Source organism: Cydia fagiglandana, chromosome 1 (genome assembly GCF_963556715.1).
Source record: "Cydia fagiglandana chromosome 1, ilCydFagi1.1, whole genome shotgun sequence".
Classification (NCBI taxonomy): domain Eukaryota; kingdom Metazoa; phylum Arthropoda; class Insecta; order Lepidoptera; family Tortricidae; genus Cydia; species Cydia fagiglandana.
Genome location: NC_085932.1, coordinates 1,959,708 through 1,987,394, shown reverse-complemented (window position 1 = coordinate 1,987,394; position 27,687 = coordinate 1,959,708). Strand labels below are relative to the sequence as shown.

Here is a 27,687-nt window from a genome sequence, read left to right as displayed (position 1 = left end):
CGCTACAAATTTAAGCTCACTGGTCAGCAATTTCGGAACTAAAGTTTTTCAATAGAAAGGAGGATGGGTCAATTATACATAGTGCTGCAGAGACTATTATTTTGGACTAGTCACGAAGTTTTTACTTCGGTCGGCACTCCCGGAGTGCTACCCGTTGTTTTTTTTTATAAGGGTGCTTATAAGGTAGTGCTCATATATATAATTAACACATTCCTTGTTAGTCGTAGTTGATAGTATGGGTTTCTCGGTATTTAGCGAAAATGCCTATTTAGTGTCAAAAGCACGCGAAAACTGCTCACTCGCGGCTCATGATACTGTTTTAAAATCTAAATAATTATGACACAAATTTTAGAAATAAATTAAAAGTGGAAAAAAAGTAACGAGGGAGCGGATTAAAAGCGGGAGCTCAGACGGAGGGGCATCGGACTATATCCGTTCGATATAAAATTGACACTAACCTTAACAGATGGTGAAAAAACTTTCTCGCGAGGTCGTGCACCGCCGGCGCGTATTTGAGCGCGTTCGGGTCGTGCGGCTTGGGCGGCGCCAGGTAGGCGCCCAGCGCGGCCTGCGCGCGCGCCTCCTCGTCGGGCGCCAGCGCGCCGCGCAGCGCGCCGCCCAGCAGCGCCGCGGCGCCGCGCAGCCCCAAGCCGCCCGACGCGTCCCAGTCCAGAGCGCGCAGCAGGGATACGGCGTTGGAGGGCCGCCCCAGGCGGACCCACGCCTGCGAGTATAATAATTATACTTGATCGAGCAAATCTTGTCAGTAAAAAAAGACAAGAAATTCAAATTTTCTACGGGACGATGACGCGTCGCGCCTACATTTTTTTTCTTTGCCGCCCTTTTCTACTAACAAAAATTGTTTGACCGAGTCTATTTACAAAACTTAACCACCGGCAGTAGAAGCTATCTCCGTTCCCTCCGCGTGGCTAGGAATTTCGGAACGGTTTTCTAATAGTAGCTCCTATAAACGCAAAGTTGGGCAAGAGAAGCGGTGATGAGTTGAGAGTGGGGCAATTTGGGTATGGGCAACGGAACCCTAGGGGTCAGAGGCTGGCCGACTTTCTGGAGAGAGAGGAACTCTTCGTGATGAACTCTTTCTTCCAGAAGCCGCCTCACAGGAAATGGACCTGGATGAGTCCTGACGGTTCCACGAGAAACGAGATAGACTTCATCATGACCGACAAGAAACGGATATTCAGCGATGTCTCTGTGATCAACACGGTAAAGACCGGTAGTGATCACCGAATCGTAAGAGGCTCACTGAATATCAATATTAAACTTGAAAGGTCCAGCCTGATGAAGTCTACGCTCCGACCTACTCGAGCCCATGTTCAAAACCCCGAAAGCTTTCAACTCGAGCTCTCTAACCGCTTTGCTTGCCTAGAGAACTTGGCTTCAGTGGACGAAATCAACGACGGGCTAGTGGAAACTGTCCACACAGTAGGGTCTAAGTTTTTTAGACCCCGCCGTAAAGATAGACCTCAGAAATTGACCGAGCAAACCTTAAACCTCATGGCTGAACGACGCTCGCTACAGTTGCAGTCTCCCGATGACGCGAAGTCATATAGGCAACTCAATAGACGTATATCTAAGTCCTTGCGACATGATCTGCGTCTCTTTAATACTAACCGTATTAAAGAGACTATTGAGCGAAACCAAGGCTCCAAAGTGTTCGCAAAGGACAAGTCTATTGGGCAAAGCCAGCTGACGAAGCTGAAACGGGAAGATGGCAGCATAGCGTCGAGCAAAGCGGAGGTTTTAGGCGAGATCGAGAGGTTCTATGGACAGTTATACACTTCGATCGCAAAGCCGTCGACAGCTTGGTAGGAGATCCAAGAGCCAAGCTGTCCCGACATTATACCGAAGATATCCCGGACATCAGTCTGTACGAGATTAGGATGGCCCTGAAGCAGCTTAAGAACAACAAGGCGCCGGGCAAAGACGGAATCACTTCAGAGCTTCTGAGAGCGGGTGGAACACCGGTACTTAAAGTCCTCCAGAAGCTCTTTAATTCCGTCTTGTGCGAGGGCAAAACGCCTGAAACATGGAATAGAGGCGAGGTGGTGCTGTTTTTCAAAAAAGGTGATAACAGCCTATTGAAGAACTACAGACCCATCACGCTTCTGAGCCATGTCTATAAGCTGTTTTCAAGGGTCATCACGAACCCTCTCTAACACAGACTTGATGACTTCCAGCCTCCCGAACAAGCCGGGTTTCGAAAAGGCTATAGTACCATAGACCACATCCATACGCTGCGGCAAGTTATACAGAAGACCGAAGAGTATAACTTACCATTATGCTTAGCGTTTGTGGACTATGAGAAAGCCTTCGATTCGGTGGAAACATGGGCGGTGCTTGAGTCTCTTCAGCGATGCCATATTGACTATCGGTACATCGAAGTGTTGAAGTATTTGTATAGTAACGCCACCATGTCGGTCCGAGTACAGGAGCAGAGCACAAAGGCGATTCCATTGCAAAGAGGCGTAAGGCAGGGAGACGTTATCTCTCCGAAACTGTTTACTGCCGTAATGGAAGACACCTTCAAGCTCCTGGAATGGCAAGGACTTGGCATCAACATCAACGGCGAATACATCACTCACCTTCGGTTTGCCGACGATATCGTAGTCATGGCAAAGTCGATGGAGGAACTCAGCATGATGCTCGATGATCTCAACCGAGTTTCACAACGGGTGGGCTTGAAAATGAACATGGACAAGACGAAACTTATGTCAAATGCCAATGTTGTGCCCATCCCAGTCTCTGTTGGGAACTCGGTACTCGAAGTTGTTGACTCGTACATCTACCTAGGACAAGTAGTCCAATTAGGTAGGTCCAACTTCGAGAAGGAGGTCAACCGCCGAATCCAACTCGGTTGGGCAGCGTTCGGGAAACGATACGTAATGTCTTTTCGTCCGACATACCTCAGCTGCTTATTGCTGCTTCTGATAAGGGAATGGGTTCTATTCTGGTGTTATTGGACTTCTCGCGAGCTTTCGACTGCCTCAACCCAACATTACTCATATCTAAGATGGCATATTATGGCGTATCTCCATCGTCCTGCAAATGGTTCCAATCATTTCTCACGGGCCGTAAGCAATATATTGAAATAGAGGGAGATCAAGGAGAGGTGTTGAGATCAAAAACGCGCGTAATTGACCGTGGCACTCCCCAGGGATCAATTTTAAGCCCATTACTTTTTATTTTGTATACAGCCGATTTAATAAAAAATCTCAAGTACTGCAGTGCACACCTATATGCGGACGATACCCAAATCTATCACTCCTTTTCTCCGAGCGACCTCGAGAGCTCTTTGAGTAAAATTAATGAAGACTTGGAAACAGTAGCTGACTGGTCGCAAAAAAACAATCTCGTTTTAAATCCTACTAAATCGCAGTTTCTAGTAATGGGGAACAAATGGCAATGTTTAAAAATCAAGGAACAAAGTCCGAAGATTACAATCGGAACCGAAACAATACCTCGTGTGGAGAAAACACAGAATTTAGGCTTAGTAATGGATGGACAGCTTCGGTACATAGAGCACGTTAACTTAAAAATTAGAAATGCTTTCTATCGGCTTAAAGTACTATATGGGATTCGTAAGTATCTTTCAATAAAAGTCAGGGAAATCCTGGTTGAATCTCTAATACTCTCCCAATTCAATTACGCGGACATAGTATATGGGCCGAGACTCCTGGTACAGACGAAAAAGTCCATACAGCGGGTACAAAATGCGTGTGTTCGATTTTGCTACGACGTTCCCAAAAGAGCGCATATCACCCCTTTCTTAAACGAAAGAAAGCAGCTCAATATGGACAACAGGAGAAAATTGCACCTAGCCTGCGCGGTTCGGAAAGTATTGGAATTTCAGAGACCTTGCTACCTGTTTGAAAAACTAAAATGGGTCAATGATACACGCAGCAAATCGCTAAGGAGATGCACGAAACTTGCGATACCTACACACAAGACGACATTCTTTAAAGGGAGCTTTAAATTTGCTGCTGCAAAGATTTGGAATGACCTGCCGCCACCTATACGTGAACCGATGGGACTGTTAAAATATAGGCGGTTAGTCAAAATGTATTTACTTGACATGCAGAGCAAATTTTTCGCTCCCCCCTAAAGACACGAAATTTGGCACACAATTGGCACTTACATATATCCGCATGCTTAACTCATACCACACTGACACAGACACACACAGACACACGCACACAAGTTTATATATATATTTATATATTGGTTGATTTTATTCTACTTACTAGTATGCATAGAATGACACTTATTTTATGTTATCCGTATTCTACTCTTGTTGAATTTATTGTATTTGTTAAGCCTAGCAAAGCACGGTAATTTTGTTAAACTGCGACCAACCGATCTCAAGGGTCCAGTCTGAAAACCAGCGCTAGGCCCTCTGCTTGGAGTGCTTGGCATATGCTGAGATTGGAGCCCATTGCCCAATCATTCGTATATTATTATAATTACCTATCTTTCTAATTAATTTGTACCTATTTTAGTATTTAAGTTTTATATATTGTACTTAGTTGATAAGGTATTTTTTGTGGCAATAAATATTTTTCTGATTCTGATTCTGATTCTGATTCTCAGTGCCTCAAGACGAAAGTCTTTAATCAATGTGTGTTACCAGCGATGACTTACGGCTCCGAAACGTGGTCTTTCACTATCGGCCTCATCTCAAAATTCAAAGTCGCTCAACGAGCTATGGAGAGGGCTATGCTCGGAGTTTCTCTGCGTGATCGAATCAGAAATGACGAGATCCGTAGACGAACTAAAGTCACCGACATAGCTCACCGGATTAGCAAGCTGAAGTGGCAATGGGCAGGCCACATTGCGCGCAGAGAAGATGGCCGATGGGGTCGAAAAGTGCTCGAGTGGAGACCACGGACTAGCAAACGCAGCGTAGGACGTCCACCCACAAGATGGACGGACGACCTTGTTAAAGCCGCCGGAAGACGCTGGATGCGGGTGGCTTCCAACCGGTACGAATGGAGGTCCAAGGGGGAGGCCTATGTTCAGCAGTGGACGTCTTATGGCTGAGATGATGATGATGATGATGAGCTCCTATAAATACCGTCATAAAATCAGGATGCGTGACCCGAATTAAGGCTAATGGCCCCTCGCTGAACGACGCCAGGAATTAGAGGACTATCGCGTTCGCTCCCCGTGGCTAACAGATTCGATGCGGCTCTAGTGGTAACCGTTACGAATTCTAAATTCGAAACCCCTATAGCTAAAGACCCTCCGCTGACCGAAGCTATATCTCTCTATATTCACTCCGCGTAGCCAAAAGTTTTAACGCGATTCCTCCTAATGGTAACTTTTAATACTATTATACCGTCATAAGTTCAGGATGCGAGACCCGAATCAACGCCAGTGGCCCTCCGCTGAACGACGCCAAAACTAGAGGCCCGCCGCGCTCGCTCCGCGTGGCCAGAAGCTGCATTCGACGCGGCTCTCTGAAACAAACTTACAGAGATAGTTCGTATTTGTACCTTTATTTCTGTAAATATTATGTAAACCTACCTATATGTTGTGGTCAATAAAATATTTACTACTACTACTAAAACTTGCAGATTACTTTAACTAAAAACTAATACAGTAAATTAAGCGTAATAGCCATAATTTTATACTACCACTACATTTGTAATTTTTGAAAACTTCCATCCCAATTTCTAAAAACGAATGGGACAAAACTTGAGTAGCCTTTCAGTTTTCAAGTCACTATATTTGATCGATTTAGCTATTGACTACGTCATAAACTATAGACACAAATGATTACCGCAGTATATTGGAGAGGTGCGGGGGGTGCGGCAGGGCGGTGAGCGCGCTGTCGAAGCACTGCAGGCCGTCGGACGCGGCTAGTATTAGGGACCCCGCCCAACGGACGTCCGTTGCCACCTAGATCAAAGAGCTGTATTGTATTGTATTGTATTGTATCAAAGAAAAAAAACATACGACTCTATTTCAGTGGCGATTGAATAATTTTATTAACTGGATAAATGGGAAAAATATATAAAATTTACCTTTCGGGTTAACCATTTATTTCCTATCTGTATGCTTTTTTACCTGTAAATGTATGGATGTAATTCTATTAATTCGTACATTCTCTAAAGTGTAAAGAACCTACTCCCATCTTAAATGCCGGCAACGCACTTCCAACCCCTTTGGTGTAGCGGGCGTCCTTGGACGACGGTAATTACTTACCATCGATTTGTCTGCTCATTTGCCTTCTATATCATAAACAAAATGTAACATATACGTACTCAGGGCATACTGAAAATTCCAGGACTAGCCACTTAGAAAATATAAGTCGTCTCATATATCAGAATCCAGAAACTTTCAGTATGGCCCACTACAGATAAACTTTCAGTATGTACTTACAGAGCTGAGCCTCGCCTCGTGCGTGAGGCCAGCGTGCTCGTGCAGCACGTGCAGCGAGCCGTCGATGCAGGCGAGCAGCGCGCGCGCGGCGGCGCGGCGCACGCAGCGCGCGGGCGCGGGCAGCGTGCAGCCCGTGCGCTCCACGCGCGGGGAGTATGTACTTACAGAGCTGAGCCTCGCCTCGTGCGTGAGGCCAGCGTGCTCGTGCAGCACGTGCAGCGAGCCGTCGATGCAGGCGAGCAGCGCGCGCGCGGCGGCGCGGCGCACGCAGCGCGCGGGCGCGGGCAGCGTGCAGCCCGTGCGCTCCACGCGCGGGGAGTATGTACTTACAGAGCTGAGCCTCGCCTCGTGCGTGAGGCCAGCGTGCTCGTGCAGCACGTGCAGCGAGCCGTCGATGCAGGCGAGCAGCGCGCGCGCGGCGGCGCGGCGCACGCAGCGCGCGGGCGCGGGCAGCGTGCAGCCCGTGCGCTCCACGCGCGGGGAGTATGTACTTACAGAGCTGAGCCTCGCCTCGTGCGTGAGGCCAGCGTGCTCGTGCAGCACGTGCAGCGAGCCGTCGATGCAGGCGAGCAGCGCGCGCGCGGCGGCGCGGCGCACGCAGCGCGCGGGCGCGGGCAGCGTGCAGCCCGTGCGCTCCACGCGCGGGGAGTATGTACTTACAGAGCTGAGCCTCGCCTCGTGCGTGAGGCCAGCGTGCTCGTGCAGCACGTGCAGCGAGCCGTCGATGCAGGCGAGCAGCGCGCGCGCGGCGGCGCGGCGCACGCAGCGCGCGGGCGCGGGCAGCGTGCAGCCCGTGCGCTCCACGCGCGGGGAGTATGTACTTACAGAGCTGAGCCTCGCCTCGTGCGTGAGGCCAGCGTGCTCGTGCAGCACGTGCAGCGAGCCGTCGATGCAGGCGAGCAGCGCGCGCGCGGCGGCGCGGCGCACGCAGCGCGCGGGCGCGGGCAGCGTGCAGCCCGTGCGCTCCACGCGCGGGGAGTATGTACTTACAGAGCTGAGCCTCGCCTCGTGCGTGAGGCCAGCGTGCTCGTGCAGCACGTGCAGCGAGCCGTCGATGCAGGCGAGCAGCGCGCGCGCGGCGGCGCGGCGCACGCAGCGCGCGGGCGCGGGCAGCGTGCAGCCCGTGCGCTCCACGCGCGGGGAGTATGTACTTACAGAGCTGAGCCTCGCCTCGTGCGTGAGGCCAGCGTGCTCGTGCAGCACGTGCAGCGAGCCGTCGATGCAGGCGAGCAGCGCGCGCGCGGCGGCGCGGCGCACGCAGCGCGCGGGCGCGGGCAGCGTGCAGCCCGTGCGCTCCACGCGCGGGGAGTATGTACTTACAGAGCTGAGCCTCGCCTCGTGCGTGAGGCCAGCGTGCTCGTGCAGCACGTGCAGCGAGCCGTCGATGCAGGCGAGCAGCGCGCGCGCGGCGGCGCGGCGCACGCAGCGCGCGGGCGCGGGCAGCGTGCAGCCCGTGCGCTCCACGCGCGGGGAGTATGTACTTACAGAGCTGAGCCTCGCCTCGTGCGTGAGGCCAGCGTGCTCGTGCAGCACGTGCAGCGAGCCGTCGATGCAGGCGAGCAGCGCGCGCGCGGCGGCGCGGCGCACGCAGCGCGCGGGCGCGGGCAGCGTGCAGCCCGTGCGCTCCACGCGCGGGGAGTATGTACTTACAGAGCTGAGCCTCGCCTCGTGCGTGAGGCCAGCGTGCTCGTGCAGCACGTGCAGCGAGCCGTCGATGCAGGCGAGCAGCGCGCGCGCGGCGGCGCGGCGCACGCAGCGCGCGGGCGCGGGCAGCGTGCAGCCCGTGCGCTCCACGCGCGGGGAGTATGTACTTACAGAGCTGAGCCTCGCCTCGTGCGTGAGGCCAGCGTGCTCGTGCAGCACGTGCAGCGAGCCGTCGATGCAGGCGAGCAGCGCGCGCGCGGCGGCGCGGCGCACGCAGCGCGCGGGCGCGGGCAGCGTGCAGCCCGTGCGCTCCACGCGCGGGGAGTATGTACTTACAGAGCTGAGCCTCGCCTCGTGCGTGAGGCCAGCGTGCTCGTGCAGCACGTGCAGCGAGCCGTCGATGCAGGCGAGCAGCGCGCGCGCGGCGGCGCGGCGCACGCAGCGCGCGGGCGCGGGCAGCGTGCAGCCCGTGCGCTCCACGCGCGGGGAGTATGTACTTACAGAGCTGAGCCTCGCCTCGTGCGTGAGGCCAGCGTGCTCGTGCAGCACGTGCAGCGAGCCGTCGATGCAGGCGAGCAGCGCGCGCGCGGCGGCGCGGCGCACGCAGCGCGCGGGCGCGGGCAGCGTGCAGCCCGTGCGCTCCACGCGCGGGGAGTATGTACTTACAGAGCTGAGCCTCGCCTCGTGCGTGAGGCCAGCGTGCTCGTGCAGCACGTGCAGCGAGCCGTCGATGCAGGCGAGCAGCGCGCGCGCGGCGGCGCGGCGCACGCAGCGCGCGGGCGCGGGCAGCGTGCAGCCCGTGCGCTCCACGCGCGGGGAGTATGTACTTACAGAGCTGAGCCTCGCCTCGTGCGTGAGGCCAGCGTGCTCGTGCAGCACGTGCAGCGAGCCGTCGATGCAGGCGAGCAGCGCGCGCGCGGCGGCGCGGCGCACGCAGCGCGCGGGCGCGGGCAGCGTGCAGCCCGTGCGCTCCACGCGCGGGGAGTATGTACTTACAGAGCTGAGCCTCGCCTCGTGCGTGAGGCCAGCGTGCTCGTGCAGCACGTGCAGCGAGCCGTCGATGCAGGCGAGCAGCGCGCGCGCGGCGGCGCGGCGCACGCAGCGCGCGGGCGCGGGCAGCGTGCAGCCCGTGCGCTCCACGCGCGGGGAGTATGTACTTACAGAGCTGAGCCTCGCCTCGTGCGTGAGGCCAGCGTGCTCGTGCAGCACGTGCAGCGAGCCGTCGATGCAGGCGAGCAGCGCGCGCGCGGCGGCGCGGCGCACGCAGCGCGCGGGCGCGGGCAGCGTGCAGCCCGTGCGCTCCACGCGCGGGGAGTATGTACTTACAGAGCTGAGCCTCGCCTCGTGCGTGAGGCCAGCGTGCTCGTGCAGCACGTGCAGCGAGCCGTCGATGCAGGCGAGCAGCGCGCGCGCGGCGGCGCGGCGCACGCAGCGCGCGGGCGCGGGCAGCGTGCAGCCCGTGCGCTCCACGCGCGGGGAGTATGTACTTACAGAGCTGAGCCTCGCCTCGTGCGTGAGGCCAGCGTGCTCGTGCAGCACGTGCAGCGAGCCGTCGATGCAGGCGAGCAGCGCGCGCGCGGCGGCGCGGCGCACGCAGCGCGCGGGCGCGGGCAGCGTGCAGCCCGTGCGCTCCACGCGCGGGGAGTATGTACTTACAGAGCTGAGCCTCGCCTCGTGCGTGAGGCCAGCGTGCTCGTGCAGCACGTGCAGCGAGCCGTCGATGCAGGCGAGCAGCGCGCGCGCGGCCGCGCGGCGCACGCAGCGCGCGGGCGCGGGCAGCGTGCAGCCCGTGCGCTCCACGCGCGGGGAGTATGTACTTACAGAGCTGAGCCTCGCCTCGTGCGTGAGGCCAGCGTGCTCGTGCAGCACGTGCAGCGAGCCGTCGATGCAGGCGAGCAGCGCGCGCGCGGCCGCGCGGCGCACGCAGCGCGCGGGCGCGGGCAGCGTGCAGCCCGTGCGCTCCACGCGCGGGGAGTATGTACTTACAGAGCTGAGCCTCGCCTCGTGCGTGAGGCCAGCGTGCTCGTGCAGCACGTGCAGCGAGCCGTCGATGCAGGCGAGCAGCGCGCGCGCGGCCGCGCGGCGCACGCAGCGCGCGGGCGCGGGCAGCGTGCAGCCCGTGCGCTCCACGCGCGGGGAGTATGTACTTACAGAGCTGAGCCTCGCCTCGTGCGTGAGGCCAGCGTGCTCGTGCAGCACGTGCAGCGAGCCGTCGATGCAGGCGAGCAGCGCGCGCGCGGCGGCGCGGCGCACGCAGCGCGCGGGCGCGGGCAGCGTGCAGCCCGTGCGCTCCACGCGCGGGGAGTATGTACTTACAGAGCTGAGCCTCGCCTCGTGCGTGAGGCCAGCGTGCTCGTGCAGCACGTGCAGCGAGCCGTCGATGCAGGCGAGCAGCGCGCGCGCGGCGGCGCGGCGCACGCAGCGCGCGGGCGCGGGCAGCGTGCAGCCCGTGCGCTCCACGCGCGGGGAGTATGTACTTACAGAGCTGAGCCTCGCCTCGTGCGTGAGGCCAGCGTGCTCGTGCAGCACGTGCAGCGAGCCGTCGATGCAGGCGAGCAGCGCGCCGTCGATGCAGGCGAGCAGCGCGCGCGCGGCGGCGCGGCGCACGCAGCGCGCGGGCGCGGGCAGCGTGCAGCCCGTGCGCTCCACGCGCGGGGAGTATGTACTTACAGAGCTGAGCCTCGCCTCGTGCGTGAGGCCAGCGTGCTCGTGCAGCACGTGCAGCGAGCCGTCGATGCAGGCGAGCAGCGCGCGCGCGGCGGCGCGGCGCACGCAGCGCGCGGGCGCGGGCAGCGTGCAGCCCGTGCGCTCCACGCGCGGGGAGTATGTACTTACAGAGCTGAGCCTCGCCTCGTGCGTGAGGCCAGCGTGCTCGTGCAGCACGTGCAGCGAGCCGTCGATGCAGGCGAGCAGCGCGCGCGCGGCGGCGCGGCGCACGCAGCGCGCGGGCGCGGGCAGCGTGCAGCCCGTGCGCTCCACGCGCGGGGAGTATGTACTTACAGAGCTGAGCCTCGCCTCGTGCGTGAGGCCAGCGTGCTCGTGCAGCACGTGCAGCGAGCCGTCGATGCAGGCGAGCAGCGCGCGCGCGGCGGCGCGGCGCACGCAGCGCGCGGGCGCGGGCAGCGTGCAGCCCGTGCGCTCCACGCGCGGGGAGTATGTACTTACAGAGCTGAGCCTCGCCTCGTGCGTGAGGCCAGCGTGCTCGTGCAGCACGTGCAGCGAGCCGTCGATGCAGGCGAGCAGCGCGCGCGCGGCGGCGCGGCGCACGCAGCGCGCGGGCGCGGGCAGCGTGCAGCCCGTGCGCTCCACGCGCGGGGAGTATGTACTTACAGAGCTGAGCCTCGCCTCGTGCGTGAGGCCAGCGTGCTCGTGCAGCACGTGCAGCGAGCCGTCGATGCAGGCGAGCAGCGCGCGCGCGGCGGCGCGGCGCACGCAGCGCGCGGGCGCGGGCAGCGTGCAGCCCGTGCGCTCCACGCGCGGGGAGTATGTACTTACAGAGCTGAGCCTCGCCTCGTGCGTGAGGCCAGCGTGCTCGTGCAGCACGTGCAGCGAGCCGTCGATGCAGGCAAGCAGCGCGCGCGCGGCGGCGCGGCGCACGCAGCGCGCGGGCGCGGGCAGCGTGCAGCCCGTGCGCTCCACGCGCGGGGAGTATGTACTTACAGAGCTGAGCCTCGCCTCGTGCGTGAGGCCAGCGTGCTCGTGCAGCACGTGCAGCGAGCCGTCGATGCAGGCGAGCAGCGCGCGCGCGGCGGCGCGGCGCACGCAGCGCGCGGGCGCGGGCAGCGTGCAGCCCGTGCGCTCCACGCGCGGGGAGTATGTACTTACAGAGCTGAGCCTCGCCTCGTGCGTGAGGCCAGCGTGCTCGTGCAGCACGTGCAGCGAGCCGTCGATGCAGGCGAGCAGCGCGCGCGCGGCGGCGCGGCGCACGCAGCGCGCGGGCGCGGGCAGCGTGCAGCCCGTGCGCTCCACGCGCGGGGAGTATGTACTTACAGAGCTGAGCCTCGCCTCGTGCGTGAGGCCAGCGTGCTCGTGCAGCACGTGCAGCGAGCCGTCGATGCAGGCGAGCAGCGCGCGCGCGGCGGCGCGGCGCACGCAGCGCGCGGGCGCGGGCAGCGTGCAGCCCGTGCGCTCCACGCGCGGGGAGTATGTACTTACAGAGCTGAGCCTCGCCTCGTGCGTGAGGCCAGCGTGCTCGTGCAGCACGTGCAGCGAGCCGTCGATGCAGGCGAGCAGCGCGCGCGCGGCGGCGCGGCGCACGCAGCGCGCGGGCGCGGGCAGCGTGCAGCCCGTGCGCTCCACGCGCGGGGAGTATGTACTTACAGAGCTGAGCCTCGCCTCGTGCGTGAGGCCAGCGTGCTCGTGCAGCACGTGCAGCGAGCCGTCGATGCAGGCGAGCAGCGCGCGCGCGGCGGCGCGGCGCACGCAGCGCGCGGGCGCGGGCAGCGTGCAGCCCGTGCGCTCCACGCGCGGGGAGTATGTACTTACAGAGCTGAGCCTCGCCTCGTGCGTGAGGCCAGCGTGCTCGTGCAGCACGTGCAGCGAGCCGTCGATGCAGGCGAGCAGCGCGCGCGCGGCGGCGCGGCGCACGCAGCGCGCGGGCGCGGGCAGCGTGCAGCCCGTGCGCTCCACGCGCGGGGAGTATGTACTTACAGAGCTGAGCCTCGCCTCGTGCGTGAGGCCAGCGTGCTCGTGCAGCACGTGCAGCGAGCCGTCGATGCAGGCGAGCAGCGCGCGCGCGGCGGCGCGGCGCACGCAGCGCGCGGGCGCGGGCAGCGTGCAGCCCGTGCGCTCCACGCCCGGGGAGTATGTACTTACAGAGCTGAGCCTCGCCTCGTGCGTGAGGCCAGCGTGCTCGTGCAACACGTGCAGCGAGCCGTCGATGCAGGCGAGCAGCGCGCGCGCGGCGGCGCGGCGCACGCAGCGCGCGGGCGCGGGCAGCGTGCAGCCCGTGCGCTCCACGCCCGGGGAGTATGTACTTACAGAGCTGAGCCTCGCCTCGTGCGTGAGGCCAGCGTGCTCGTGCAGCACGTGCAGCGAGCCGTCGATGCAGGCGAGCAGCGCGCGCGCGGCGGCGCGGCGCACGCAGCGCGCGGGCGCGGGCAGCGTGCAGCCCGTGCGCTCCACGCCCGGGGAGTATGTACTTACAGAGCTGAGCCTCGCCTCGTGCGTGAGGCCAGCGTGCTCGTGCAGCACGTGCAGCGAGCCGTCGATGCAGGCGAGCAGCGCGCGCGCGGCGGCGCGGCGCACGCAGCGCGCGGGCGCGGGCAGCGTGCAGCCCGTGCGCTCCACGCCCGGGGAGTATGTACTTACAGAGCTGAGCCTCGCCTCGTGCGTGAGGCCAGCGTGCTCGTGCAGCACGTGCAGCGAGCCGTCGATGCAGGCGAGCAGCGCGCGCGCGGCGGCGCGGCGCACGCAGCGCGCGGGCGCGGGCAGCGTGCAGCCCGTGCGCTCCACGCGCGGGGAGTATGTACTTACAGAGCTGAGCCTCGCCTCGTGCGTGAGGCCAGCGTGCTCGTGCAGCACGTGCAGCGAGCCGTCGATGCAGGCGAGCAGCGCGCGCGCGGCGGCGCGGCGCACGCAGCGCGCGGGCGCGGGCAGCGTGCAGCCCGTGCGCTCCACGCGCGGGGAGTATGTACTTACAGAGCTGAGCCTCGCCTCGTGCGTGAGGCCAGCGTGCTCGTGCAGCACGTGCAGCGAGCCGTCGATGCAGGCGAGCAGCGCGCGCGCGGCGGCGCGGCGCACGCAGCGCGCGGGCGCGGGCAGCGTGCAGCCCGTGCGCTCCACGCGCGGGGAGTATGTACTTACAGAGCTGAGCCTCGCCTCGTGCGTGAGGCCAGCGTGCTCGTGCAGCACGTGCAGCGAGCCGTCGATGCAGGCGAGCAGCGCGCGCGCGGCGGCGCGGCGCACGCAGCGCGCGGGCGCGGGCAGCGTGCAGCCCGTGCGCTCCACGCGCGGGGAGTATGTACTTACAGAGCTGAGCCTCGCCTCGTGCGTGAGGCCAGCGTGCTCGTGCAGCACGTGCAGCGAGCCGTCGATGCAGGCGAGCAGCGCGCGCGCGGCGGCGCGGCGCACGCAGCGCGCGGGCGCGGGCAGCGTGCAGCCCGTGCGCTCCACGCGCGGGGAGTATGTACTTACAGAGCTGAGCCTCGCCTCGTGCGTGAGGCCAGCGTGCTCGTGCAGCACGTGCAGCGAGCCGTCGATGCAGGCGAGCAGCGCGCGCGCGGCGGCGCGGCGCACGCAGCGCGCGGGCGCGGGCAGCGTGCAGCCCGTGCGCTCCACGCGCGGGGAGTATGTACTTACAGAGCTGAGCCTCGCCTCGTGCGTGAGGCCAGCGTGCTCGTGCAGCACGTGCAGCGAGCCGTCGATGCAGGCGAGCAGCGCGCGCGCGGCGGCGCGGCGCACGCAGCGCGCGGGCGCGGGCAGCGTGCAGCCCGTGCGCTCCACGCGCGGGGAGTATGTACTTACAGAGCTGAGCCTCGCCTCGTGCGTGAGGCCAGCGTGCTCGTGCAGCACGTGCAGCGAGCCGTCGATGCAGGCGAGCAGCGCGCGCGCGGCGGCGCGGCGCACGCAGCGCGCGGGCGCGGGCAGCGTGCAGCCCGTGCGCTCCACGCGCGGGGAGTATGTACTTACAGAGCTGAGCCTCGCCTCGTGCGTGAGGCCAGCGTGCTCGTGCAGCACGTGCAGCGAGCCGTCGATGCAGGCGAGCAGCGCGCGCGCGGCGGCGCGGCGCACGCAGCGCGCGGGCGCGGGCAGCGTGCAGCCCGTGCGCTCCACGCGCGGGGAGTATGTACTTACAGAGCTGAGCCTCGCCTCGTGCGTGAGGCCAGCGTGCTCGTGCAGCACGTGCAGCGAGCCGTCGATGCAGGCGAGCAGCGCGCGCGCGGCGGCGCGGCGCACGCAGCGCGCGGGCGCGGGCAGCGTGCAGCCCGTGCGCTCCACGCGCGGGGAGTATGTACTTACAGAGCTGAGCCTCGCCTCGTGCGTGAGGCCAGCGTGCTCGTGCAGCACGTGCAGCGAGCCGTCGATGCAGGCGAGCAGCGCGCGCGCGGCGGCGCGGCGCACGCAGCGCGCGGGCGCGGGCAGCGTGCAGCCCGTGCGCTCCACGCGCGGGGAGTATGTACTTACAGAGCTGAGCCTCGCCTCGTGCGTGAGGCCAGCGTGCTCGTGCAGCACGTGCAGCGAGCCGTCGATGCAGGCGAGCAGCGCGCGCGCGGCGGCGCGGCGCACGCAGCGCGCGGGCGCGGGCAGCGTGCAGCCCGTGCGCTCCACGCGCGGGGAGTATGTACTTACAGAGCTGAGCCTCGCCTCGTGCGTGAGGCCAGCGTGCTCGTGCAGCACGTGCAGCGAGCCGTCGATGCAGGCGAGCAGCGCGCGCGCGGCGGCGCGGCGCACGCAGCGCGCGGGCGCGGGCAGCGTGCAGCCCGTGCGCTCCACGCGCGGGGAGTATGTACTTACAGAGCTGAGCCTCGCCTCGTGCGTGAGGCCAGCGTGCTCGTGCAGCACGTGCAGCGAGCCGTCGATGCAGGCGAGCAGCGCGCGCGCGGCCGCGCGGCGCACGCAGCGCGCGGGCGCGGGCAGCGTGCAGCCCGTGCGCTCCACGCGCGGGGAGTATGTACTTACAGAGCTGAGCCTCGCCTCGTGCGTGAGGCCAGCGTGCTCGTGCAGCACGTGCAGCGAGCCGTCGATGCAGGCGAGCAGCGCGCGCGCGGCGGCGCGGCGCACGCAGCGCGCGGGCGCGGGCAGCGTGCAGCCCGTGCGCTCCACGCCCGGGGAGTATGTACTTACAGAGCTGAGCCTCGCCTCGTGCGTGAGGCCAGCGTGCTCGTGCAGCACGTGCAGCGAGCCGTCGATGCAGGCGAGCAGCGCGCGCGCGGCGGCGCGGCGCACGCAGCGCGCGGGCGCGGGCAGCGTGCAGCCCGTGCGCTCCACGCCCGGGGACCGCAGGCGCGTCGCGCGCAGCTCGCACGTCGGGGCGGTGTAGCGCAACCATTCTATCGTTACACCGCTCTGTGTGAAGGAGAGACGGTATTGGCGACTCAGAATTTAATAAAATAATGTCCTTAAACGGGTTGCAAAGCTATAGTTTTGTAGATAATTTCCATTTTAAAAATGTCCCCGCTTTCGAGGTTATCCTCATGCACCTTAGCATAAAAATACATAGTCTCAACATATTTCATGGTCATAAACATAGAAAAGCAATGTAATATAAAATAAAACTAGCAGTTACAAAGCGGAATAAGTGCAATATTTTTATGATAAAGCATAAATGATACATCCAATGCGCTGAGACATAAATTGGTTTTATTGGAAAACGTAAAATAAACCGTGTTTAAAGATTTTCTATCACCATAAAGTATTAATACTTATGTTTTGAGGGCATGTATCGGAAGCGAGTTACAAGAAAAGAAATAACGGTAAAACGGAACGGTAAAAATATTCTTCTAGTAATCTGGTTAGAGCACAGAATAAATAATAATACTAGGTACATAAGGTTCACTCTAACAAAACGCGTCTATTACGAGAGATACAAGCGCAAGCGCGAGCAGGCGTCCGTTCAGTAGCAGTGCGCGGCAACTACTACTGCTAGACACCAAAATTGGTGAGGGCCGCAGGTACTTGTAGCGACGCGATGAAATCACGGAGTGAGCCACGTCTGGTAAGAGTGACGATGGTACGAGGTACAATACTATTTTAATATAAAAAAAGTTATGTTATGTTATGTTACCTTATGGCACGCAGTCTGTTCAATGACGTGAATGATATTGTCGTTGGTCGAAGAGATCTCGGCGCACAACGTTTCATTCTCCAACTGATGGTACGCTAGTAGGCTCATTTGTTGCCTGAAATAAAAATAATAATTATTCATGTCTTGGCGCCAGCACGGCCGTGCCTCCAGATAATTAACTGACTGAGCTTTTAGTTAAAACAGTTACAGATGTCAGTAGTGCATAATTGTTTTCAATAGTATTTTACACGGAAACTTACGAACGTGTCTTGCTACTTCAGTCAATCTTGGTACCATAAAACAGAGTGAGTAGGTTTCGCGGGGAGAGTTGGGTTATGAATGGGTGTAGGTGACAGCTTAAACAAAAGACGTAAATTCGCAAAATACAAGGCCAAAACTGTGGTACGAGCGAGGAGTCAACGCGGCGGGTGTGAATTTTGGAAATGTACTTCTACCTTACGTTACATATAGGTGCAGCGCATGACTTGGGCTCGCTACACCGTCCATGGTTTTTATGTAGCTCTAATTAGAATGGTTTACACTAGATGGCATTACAAGTACCAAAGTTAACCAAAAGCAATAAAAAATAATAAACCTAATATGCAGTTCACATAAAATATATGCGTCGCCTACCATGGGGAGAGAAAAAGGGCACTAAAGAAAATATCAGTTACCTCCTCGCTCGTGAGAGAATGCCGAGAGGAGCTCAACTTGATAGGCAAGCAAAGAAGTGTCACGGTGGCATGGGTACCAGGACACCAGGGAGTAACGGGAAACGAGCTGGCGAGGATAGGGGCGGAGACGGAATAGATAGGTCCGGAACCGGCTCTGCCTATGTCAGCTGATGTCACGAAGGGAGTCATAGAGAAGGTAAAAGAGATGGAAGCACAGAGAGAATGGGAAGAAGAGACTGGATGCAGACAGTCGAAGATGATGATCAAAGGTATAGACCACAGGAGAACCAGGTATCTTTTGAAACTAGGTAAGAGCAGTCTGAGACTACTGACAGGTATCATTACAGGTCACAATACTCTCAACAGACACCTTAAGATAATGGAAATTAGTAGAGACGCCTCCTGTCCACATTGTGGTAAGGAGGAGACCAGCTTACACTTACTAGCAGAATGTACTATGTACGCGGCACCGCGATATAATACATTCGGTAGAGACACACTAGAAGAAAACGAACTAAAGGACGTCGAACTCAAAGATGTCCTTCTGTTCTGCAGGAAAACAAGAAGATTTGAGGAGAATAGTGTGGGAATGCCGCCGGGACAGTAACCTGCAGCTCCAACTCCAGGGAACCGGGCTAAATGAACGCGACAAGCGATCGATAGCCCGCCTGCTTCCGGCCGGGCGTCCCTACACTACATCTACATCTACATGGGGAGAGAAGGTTTGAGAGGGGGGTGAGAAGGGATTTTAAGGCTACTGCTACAAAAATAATGTATTCCAATTTAAAATGGGGCTATAGTAATACAAAAAAACGATCCGAAACAATTATGCACTACATCTGTACTTAGATTTGCCGCTCGCCGCTTTACACAACTGCGTCTGCACATAAGAATTGTTTTTTTTTCCAATATATCTCCACCTACCCTCGTATCAGATACAGATGCAAGTTGGCCTGGTCCTCGAGTGCGGGGCTCCAGGGCGCCGGCTCCACTGCGGCGGCGCCCCACACGAGTACTCGCACACCGGAGCTAGGGCTGGGGGCCTCGCACCAGGACACTCTCCTTTCAGTACGCCGGGAGCCTCCCAGTTCTACTGTCTGCAAATAGGGCAGTACCCCAGTGGTTAATATTACATATTAGTCTTGTTAATCTTTTAAAATATAAAAAAGCCCTTTATTTCTGGTTTATAAAGATACATAACTTTTTCTTAATAATTAAATGAAATTTAGATATTTAGTTACTATAAGTAACTTAGTGGATAAGTGGAGATGGGCTGGCCACATGCTGAGAGATAGGTGGGTAAAATGGAGTAAGATTGTAACGGATTGGTACCCAAGAGGCTCTACACGGAGCCAGAGGAGACCTCGAACAAGATGGCAGGATGAACTCAAACTCGCAGCGGGCCCGAACTGGAGAAGAGTGGCCCATGACAGACCTCAATGGAAAGAGCTAGAGGAGGCCTTTGCCAAGCGGCATACTGAGATTAGAGATATACTCTAACTCAGAACAAAGGGGATACATAGATAGATAAGTAACTTAAACTAATCTAGTATATTTCACACCTGAACCATTTCTGACGTAAATGCCTCTTTAAAAGTATTTTTTTTTTGTAAACATAAAAACAAAAGTTTGACACATTTCTAGGGATATGCTGGCGTCATCTGCTAAATACTTTGACGGGCCAAACCCATTGTCAATTTTAGGTAGAAGGTTCTTAAAAAGTGTGTGTTAAACAATTACATAGGGAAGTAGTATGTGCATGTAACTTACTTGTATGTGTGGATCCCTGTCTTTTATACGGCATGGTTGAGCATTCGGTACACTTTTACCAAAAGTAATGAGTGTCGCTGTCCGGTCTGTATGTGTGAACAGTAAGTGCGACTTGCAGAATGCAACTGCAACAGAAATGTTTTATAAATATGTGCAGTAATAAGGCAAAAATATCTTATTGACAGTTACAGATGTTGACTTGACTGTACCAGCATCTAACATTGTCCAAGTCAATTTTAGAAATAAAAAATGTAAAATAACAAACCTCCAGTAACAGACTGTCCAGATATTTTCCCAACAACATATCTATCGAACAAAATCTGTGTCACATCCAACGTACTAGGCTTCACAGTGAGGTAGGCGATGGCACCAGAAGAAAACACTATTACAATCAAGTTCTCATTCAACCATTCGCAGTAAACGGCTGTGCGTTCCCGAAAATTAGCCTCGAGTTTTCTGAGCTGACGCGGGTTCGCCGCCGTCCAATGTCCGCCTCGACGCTCACAAAAACTCCTCTTACCACTATCATACACCGACTCCTCAGATTTCTTCTTCGTTTCATACCTATAAACAAAATCCCGCTAAGTAAAGAACAACAAAAAACTTTCGCACGACGTTTGCAAGTTTACTCACTTGAAACTTTTAAAGTCCCCGTTTTTCAGAGTGATGGATTCGTCGCATGTCAGAAATTTAACATTGTAACTGTACATCGTCACGATAAATATGCGTATGTGGAGCCAGCACACATTTTTTGTGAAGTTTTAGTTATAATTATTTACTTTAGAAAATTGTTTCTTTTCGCTTCGCTTGACCTTTTGACAGTTCCAAGACAACTACGTTTTTTTAAAACTATTTTACTACAGCCTGGATGCTAGGTCTTTAAGCCAAAAAGTTTTGACATTTTTTAAAACAATTATGGCCTGGATGCTAGATTTTAACAGGTATGAAACGTGTTTTTAAAGAATTCGCCAAATTCTCAGAAAGGATGCTGTTTTTTAGTATTTATATTACTGACTCTAGTCAATTTGATAAGTTAGAAATATATTTTCTTTATTTTTCTCGAACAAGCTTTTATCGCTGACTATACTTTTCTTTCCTCAGGCAACTAATACTCATCTAAACAATTCTAAAAACTCCAAACATAATTAGTTTGCGTCGTTTTATCACAGAGTTCCCATGGTCACCGCCTGTCTTTATCTTCAGATCAGCTCCTAGACCGCGGGCCAGGAGCAAAAAACCGTCATCTCCTCCCGCTTGATACTTTGTCAGATGATAGTTTACGCTACGTCTTACGTAGGCGAACAACGCGCGAACGCGGCGCGGCGCGGCGCGGCGAAAGCGGCCGCCTGACATTCGCGTGCAAATCGCGCCGCACCGCGTTCGCAACGAGATCGCTTACGTAGGACACTTCTATGGGCATCAAAGGATTGATTTCGCCGCGCCGCGCCGCGCCGCGTTCGCGCGTTGTTCGCCTACGTAAGACGTAGCGTAAGATGCTATCATGAAAAAAAATAGTCAGCCAGTTGCATCGCGGTGGAAAGACCATCAGTCCATCACAGTTGATCAATGATCATGTCCGCAAATCCATAAGGCGTTTATTGAAATGCCTGATGATATCCTACATGCAAAGTTTCATGATTTAGTTATGAATGTAATAAAAAGGTACAGCGCTTATTTTTTACATGTTTATGCTAGTACATGTTTATAGTAGTAGCTGACGGTCTGTCCACCGGCTGACGGTTGTTAGTGTTCCGTACAAAACTTTGTTTACGGAACACTTATGGGATCACTTCGGTCTTGCAAATCAGTTAAATACGTTTTTCTCAGAGACCGTTTGACATAGATACCTAAAATTTGGAACAGTTATAGCAATTACCACCACTCATATTGTAAATAAGTCAAAACTGCTTATTTCTTATTAAAGGGGGAAATTTAGGGGGTTGAGAGGGGTTAGGCTGAAACTTTTTTCATTTGTAAGAATCGTGTGGGGTACCATTAGAAAGCTTGCAAAAAATTGAGTCGATGGACTGATTTTGACTTCATTTTAGACTGCAATAGTTTCGTCAAAAAATGCATTTTAAGTTGCAAGTTTTCATACAAAAATTTTCACCTCTGTCCTGGCGATTTTCGCGAAAACTATAGCTAACAGGCAGCTGACCAGTCAATACCCAACTTAAAGAAGCATGGAGACGGCGGGAAAATTATCAGCTTAACTTTATCTTTATTAGTTTTTCAACTGCAGCTTGACCTTTGGTTGCTTAGGGCTAGCTAACTGATGCTTACACTGGTCAATTCATATTAGGCGAGAAACATCCTTAGTTAAAACTTTGGCATTGAAATTTATGACTTATATCTTTGACACAAAGTTTAATTCTGCTTGCTTATTTTTGTGGGATATTTAATTTTATCTCAATAGCCTACTATAAGTATGAGAGAGATCTACAAAATACGACCTTATTATATTGCAAATAAGTTTCAATTTCGAACGGGCTTTCCAACCAATGGACTAGGCATCTCAAAAATCTGAAAATTTCAAATTAAGAATTCCGTTCTTGACTGTCGTTGTTTTTTTTTTTTCACAATAGGACACATAGAGTTAGTAAGGCGTATAGAGATAATAAAGTCATTTAATATTTATGAACAGCTTTAGCCTCATGTATAGATTTTATTGAGAGTATCTGATTCGTCGAAACAATATACACAGTATTCCTTTTCATTAAGTACCATTACATTTCTGTATTAATTGTATAATTATAATATCTATTAATTATATTCAGTACTTATGTATATTTTTGAACGGATCGGTGAGCAACAAGATTCAGGGCTATAACCGCGAAAATAGAAGTTCGCAAATTGCGAGCATTTTTCTCTGTCACTCTAATTACGCCTTCATTGGATTAAAAGAGAAAGATCCCCGCAAATTGCGAATTTCGGTTTTCGCGGTAGCCCCTCAGTCCTGTTACAAGAAAATAATTCTGGAAGACATTAATACTCGTAGTATATGACAGTTAAATATCACAGTTTTTAGAAACAAAGGTAAAATTGACGAAATATTTAAAGTAAGCCGATCTTGTTCTTTAGCAGTTCTAAATAATATTAAAGTCTATATATATGGCATAGAACTAGAAACAAAATCAAATAAAAAATAATAATGAGTTCTAAATTCAAAATGAAGGAGTATACATTTAAGGTATTATAGGCCAAGCGCGCACCACGATATTAATTTTTGTGACACGATTTTAGAATCGCGCTGTAATATATCGCCATTATATCGCAGAAAATTCACTACGCGCACTGCGATGAAAAAGTCGACGATTTGTTCATTCTCAACATGGATTTCGTACCAGTCGCTTGTCATGAAACGTGTCTTTAATATGCGATTGCTGTATTTTAACATTTATAACACAAAGGTGATCCCCGTCTATTTCCATAATTAAATGGTCAACATCTAGCGTCTCATTTTGAGACTCCATTGGAGATGCAGGTGCCGAGATGTTGGGGTTTGGAGAGCGAAATGCCGACTGAGGTCCGGCCGGGGTGCGATTTTATTATCATAGTGCGCGCGGGGCCATACAACTCCGCATTCTGCAATCACTTTGCGACAATCGCGTCGCGAACAATCGCGGAAAAATGTGACAAATCACAATTTTAAAATCGCTGCGATTTTTTTGTCGCATATGCGCGCACTAACATATAAACACATACGTTGCATCTCTGCGACAAAATTATCGCAGGACAAAAAATCGTGGTGCGCGCTTGGCCTTACTCTAAATTATTATAATATTTATAATACATCAAGCATTCGCGAGATGCTCGACTTCGGTATTCAAACACAAAGCAATAGTACAAGAATCTAACTAAATGCAAAGGCCGAAGGAGCGATTCGAAGATCCGAAGCGTCCGACAGACGCGCGCCTCCCGTAACTTTTCCAAGTATTTTTAAGTACAAGTGTCTAAGTCGCAAGATCCAAAGGCTGAAGTCGCATTGGGCCGAAAGCCCGAAGCATCCAGGAGGTCAGTTCTAAACACAGGTAATTAATACAAGTGTCTAAATGCGAAGGCCGGAGGCCGAGCTCCGCGTAGGGCCGAAGGCCCGAAGCCTGCAAGATGTCAGTGGTTAAACACAGAACTGACAGCTTGGACGCTTCGGGCCTTCGGCCCTACGCGGAGCTCGGCCTTCGGCCTTCGCATTTAGATACTTATACTATTGTTCTGTGTTTAAGTACTAGAGTCTGGCTACTGAAATTTTACCTAAATTTTTGGCGGGAAATTCAAAAAATTTTGGGATGGTCACACTTTGTGTAGTAGGAATTATAGTTTTGATACTCGACAATATTTATGATATTCTGTGTACAAGTAAGGTACCTAAGGAAATAAGTTAAATAAACGTTTACGTGCACTCAAAGTCAGCTCACATAATTTCTACCACTATTTAAAGTACAGTCAACGAGAAACACCTAATGTTTACGTTCCAATATTTAGATTTTATAGATATTTTTCAGAACTTTTAGTTTATCCGTTTCTTTGTACACTTGTCATATTTATGAGATTCAGGCATTAATAAATTCACGTACTTAATCAAAGTAATACGCAAATGTTAGAACTAGTACTTAAAGTATCAAAATATTTATAGAGCACCAACCTCCTAATTTGTTTACATTTGGTTAGGAGTTGTAAACATTGCAGTTTTTCGTTATACAACGCTACACGTCGACTTCGCACATTGTCGTAATTATTTACGAGCTTAAATAATAGTTAGCGAACCTCACTCAGTATAGAAATTATTAATATTATTTAAAATAAACCCATTATAAACCGCAAACAATTTGAATGAATGACATAAATTGACAACTGACTTTTAGCTTTTTTTTAAATCATAGACAATTGGTGATACAACAACGAAATATCTGTCAACAATTTTTGGTTAGCCAGACTCTAACATCCTGGACGCTTCGGGCCTTCGGCCCTACGCGGAGCTCGGCCTTCGGCTTTCGCATTTAGACACTTGTACTATTGTTCTGTGTTAAAGCACTGACATCCTGGACGCTTCGGGCCTTCGCGCTACGCGGAGGTCGGCCTTTGGCCTTCATATTTAGACACTTGTACTGGTGCTCTGTGCTAAAGCGATGACATTTTGCTAAAGCTCGGCCTTCGGCCTTCGCACTTAGACACTTTGTACTATTGTTCTGTGTGTGTAGTTGAATACGGTATCCTAAAAACAGGCAAACAACCCCAAATGTAACGATGCGAGCGGCACGGCTACCATCAGTTTGGCATTGACATAAACGCTACCGTGTGCGTGAACGTAATTTACTTTCTATGCATCTCGCTCGTACTGATATATTAGTGCGAAAGAGATATACCTATAGGAAGTAAATTACGTTCACGATATCGTTTATGTCAATGCCAAACTGATGGTAGCCGTACGGAACACTAAATGCCTCGAGCTATCTCGGACTTGGCCAAATTATTTTTATTTATGATAACATCTAAACTATCTGACGAAGTATATATAAAACGGGAGGCGATGACAATTTTGTTTTTATTTTTTACATGTTTCCGTGGCTGCCATTCTTCCTCAACCCACCAACGGAGCGCCAGCTGACGTCCGTGAGGGACATACATAGCCGTTAACCAATATACGAGTTATCGCCCGGGAGGCGATTGGTCATGGAAATCTGTTCATAGCTCGCGGTCCATCCATGTCATTATAATACATATTACATTGTCAATGTCATCAGATTTACATAAATGTAGGTATGCAAAATTTCAGCTCAATCGGAAACCGGAAAGTGGGCCAGTTTCAAGATTTAACCCACACTAATTAACATAGGTACTTACATTACATAATTCGACGCTGGAAAGGAGAAATTGGATAAGCGACATTTTCAGAGATATTGAGTTATATACATCGTTGGAATCGCCAGATTTTTCTGCATCGAATGGACTAGGTTTCGTACCCATCCGACGACTTTAGTGTCGCTTATCCAGTCGGTGATTTGGAGAATCACTGGTACATTTAAGTTACTAAACGACTTAGTTTTCAACAAATTTTCGAAAAGTGGAGATTAGATGAAAAGTTATTCGATGTAATGAACCTTAGAGTTTTCTACTTATTTGCCAGTTCAGCTTAAAAACCTTAACTTGGATAATTTTGCCTTATGACAACTGACCTTTCACTGTCGGTTAATTATTTTTACCTGACCGAATAATAGGTTTTAATGTCATATGGATAAATTTACTTAACTGTCAAATGTGAACTATTGGCGTTTATCATCATTTACCTAATTTCAGATATAAACATTTTGTCGTTTATTCCATTTTACCTGAAATTTGTTGGAAGTTTACCTAGTAAATTTTCTTACTTATTAAGTACCTTCTTTTTGTTGTTATTTTTCATAATATCAGAAAATGCCAAGTAAGGGAAATAAATAGATAAAATAAAATAAAATAATGTTAATCTAAGGTATGAAAACAGGAGATAATATTTTTTCCCATTTTGGTTTCAAATATAAATTTCCCATTCTTACTGGTACGTCGTAATTAAGTTGACCCTTTTTAAGCAATTTTGATCTCATATAGAAAAGTGTACACTTGGTAACTTAAGACTCGTTACATAACTTCTTATTTGAAATAAAGCTATACAAATTCCTTAAAAGGTGTTTTTTTTATATGCGTAGGTATGACAATCATTTCCTTGTATTAGTAGAATACCTAACTACAAAACTCGTAGAATGTAGATGTATCATAGGTTGAATGTGTCGCATAAGCTACGAGTTTGAAATTGCTCCTTAAAAAGTGATTAGATAATCTATCTTGATTTGTTTTTTGTCAAATTTTAGGTGTATACTTTTTTGCTTGGCTGTAAAATAAGCATACTTTGCAATTAGACAGTTTTTACTCGATCAATTCTGACAAAAAATTAAGCTTGGAGTTTTTTACCTGACTAATTTCTTGTGAAACATGTCGGTAAGATAAATTAACCTAAATTTATTTTTACGTCCATTTTGCTTAAGCGACACTAAATTCTTAAAAACTAGGATAGGATAATGTAGAATACATCACTGTAACCATATAAAATTTCTCATTTAGGAAATTCGTCATCATTAGGAATTTTAATGATTTTTTTTCAGAAAGTATTGCAGTTTTTTGGCTCCCCCGTAAAGTTAGTTGCGTGTCGCTTATCCAATTACTCCTTTCCAGCGTCGATATGTACATACTAACTGGGTAAAGTTAAATACAAGCCTGTAAAAAGGCAAGTTAAATAAAAGTTTGTGAAATGTAGAGTCAATTGCTTGTGATTATAAAAAGTCGTAACAGACTATCGACAAAATTTCTTATTCTCACTCTAACTTATAGCTGCGTCTTTAACGTACGGCGACCACCTTACACACTATCGATGTATCGATACGGGCGCCGCACCGCACCAAGGACGCGTTGCGATGCGATAGTCTGTTACGGCTTTTATATTTCTCGGAACTTAAGAGCACTTCCCACAACAATTTGTGAAAACGCTTGTAGTTTAGTTTAGTTGTGACATGGATGGGACCCTTTAGGAAGCTTAGGACGACGGTTACTGAACTCCAACTTGATTAATCCGAAGGACAAACTGCCAACTTTCCGGGCCCTTAACAAGTTTCGAATTAAAATCTTAATTATAACGCGGCAAAGTACAAGGATTAAACTAAGTTAATAATAATAAAAACATCTGAGCCTCCGGCTGTCTTAAAAAGTAAAGTTTATTTTACCTGAGCCAGTGACTGACCTGGCTGGGAGCCTCCTTGCCTATTATTATCATTGCTAGCCTAGAATTAGCATCTATAGATATATTATGCAAGTTGCGATGGTTTTCCAAATGTTGGGAGTTCTGAATCATATATGCTAGACCTAGGTCTAGGTCCTAGGTCTAGACCTAGGATCTCCGAAACATGTCGCGCGAGTAAGAGGCAGCACATTAGGGAGTTAGGGACTGATTGCTGACATTGTGAAGATACTTTGACTTGGCTTATCTCAGGAAGTGTATTACGTCTGATGATTTTGTTATGGATCTTTTTTTATATAGGAGGCAAATGAGAATACGAAGACAGGTAGGAGCAGGGGGAGGGGGCTACCTGGAGCTCAAATTTGGCACACGCCTCTCTGCGGCCTCCCCCGGACCTCCAGCGATATCAACTTGCCTCCTCTCCCAATTCACTGGCTAGCTACGCCCTTGCCGCCGCCCGTGGACACCTGCAATATCAGAAAGGTTCCTTGCCGGAATTTGAGATGGGAATACGCTCTTTTCTTGAAAGTTTGTATCGGTTCGGCAATATACTCCAGGCTACAGATCTTTATAATACTTTTACTGGTCTATCGAGCCCAGCGCTCGAAGCGTCAAGATCATTACCCGGCTAAGTAATTAAATTTCCGTCGAAATATAATAGGTACCTACCTGAAAGCTTTCCAAGGGTGATCGTTATGTTACGAGCCCGC

At 53.1% G+C, this 27,687-nt stretch overlaps 1 protein-coding gene across 1 annotated transcript in view; it reads right to left on the bottom strand.

Annotated features, from left to right (window-relative positions):
• The window catches only part of LOC134670719 (WD repeat-containing and planar cell polarity effector protein fritz), a 37,487-nt gene extending 17,447 nt beyond the window's left edge, over positions 1–20,040 (bottom strand). Inside the window, exons 1-9 of the mRNA XM_063528534.1 lie at positions 19,849–20,040; positions 19,481–19,779; positions 19,216–19,340; positions 18,370–18,542; positions 16,772–16,886; positions 15,832–16,053; positions 5,801–5,919; positions 5,357–5,477; positions 459–724 (exon numbers count right to left, since the gene is read on the bottom strand). Of these exons, the coding sequence (XP_063384604.1) occupies positions 459–724; positions 5,357–5,477; positions 5,801–5,919; positions 15,832–16,053; positions 16,772–16,886; positions 18,370–18,542; positions 19,216–19,340; positions 19,481–19,779; positions 19,849–19,925 (1,517 nt within the window). The 5' untranslated portion in view covers positions 19,926–20,040. The remainder of the gene's footprint in view (positions 1–458; positions 725–5,356; positions 5,478–5,800; positions 5,920–15,831; positions 16,054–16,771; positions 16,887–18,369; positions 18,543–19,215; positions 19,341–19,480; positions 19,780–19,848) is intronic.
• Between the last annotated feature and the right edge of the window lie 7,647 nt (positions 20,041–27,687).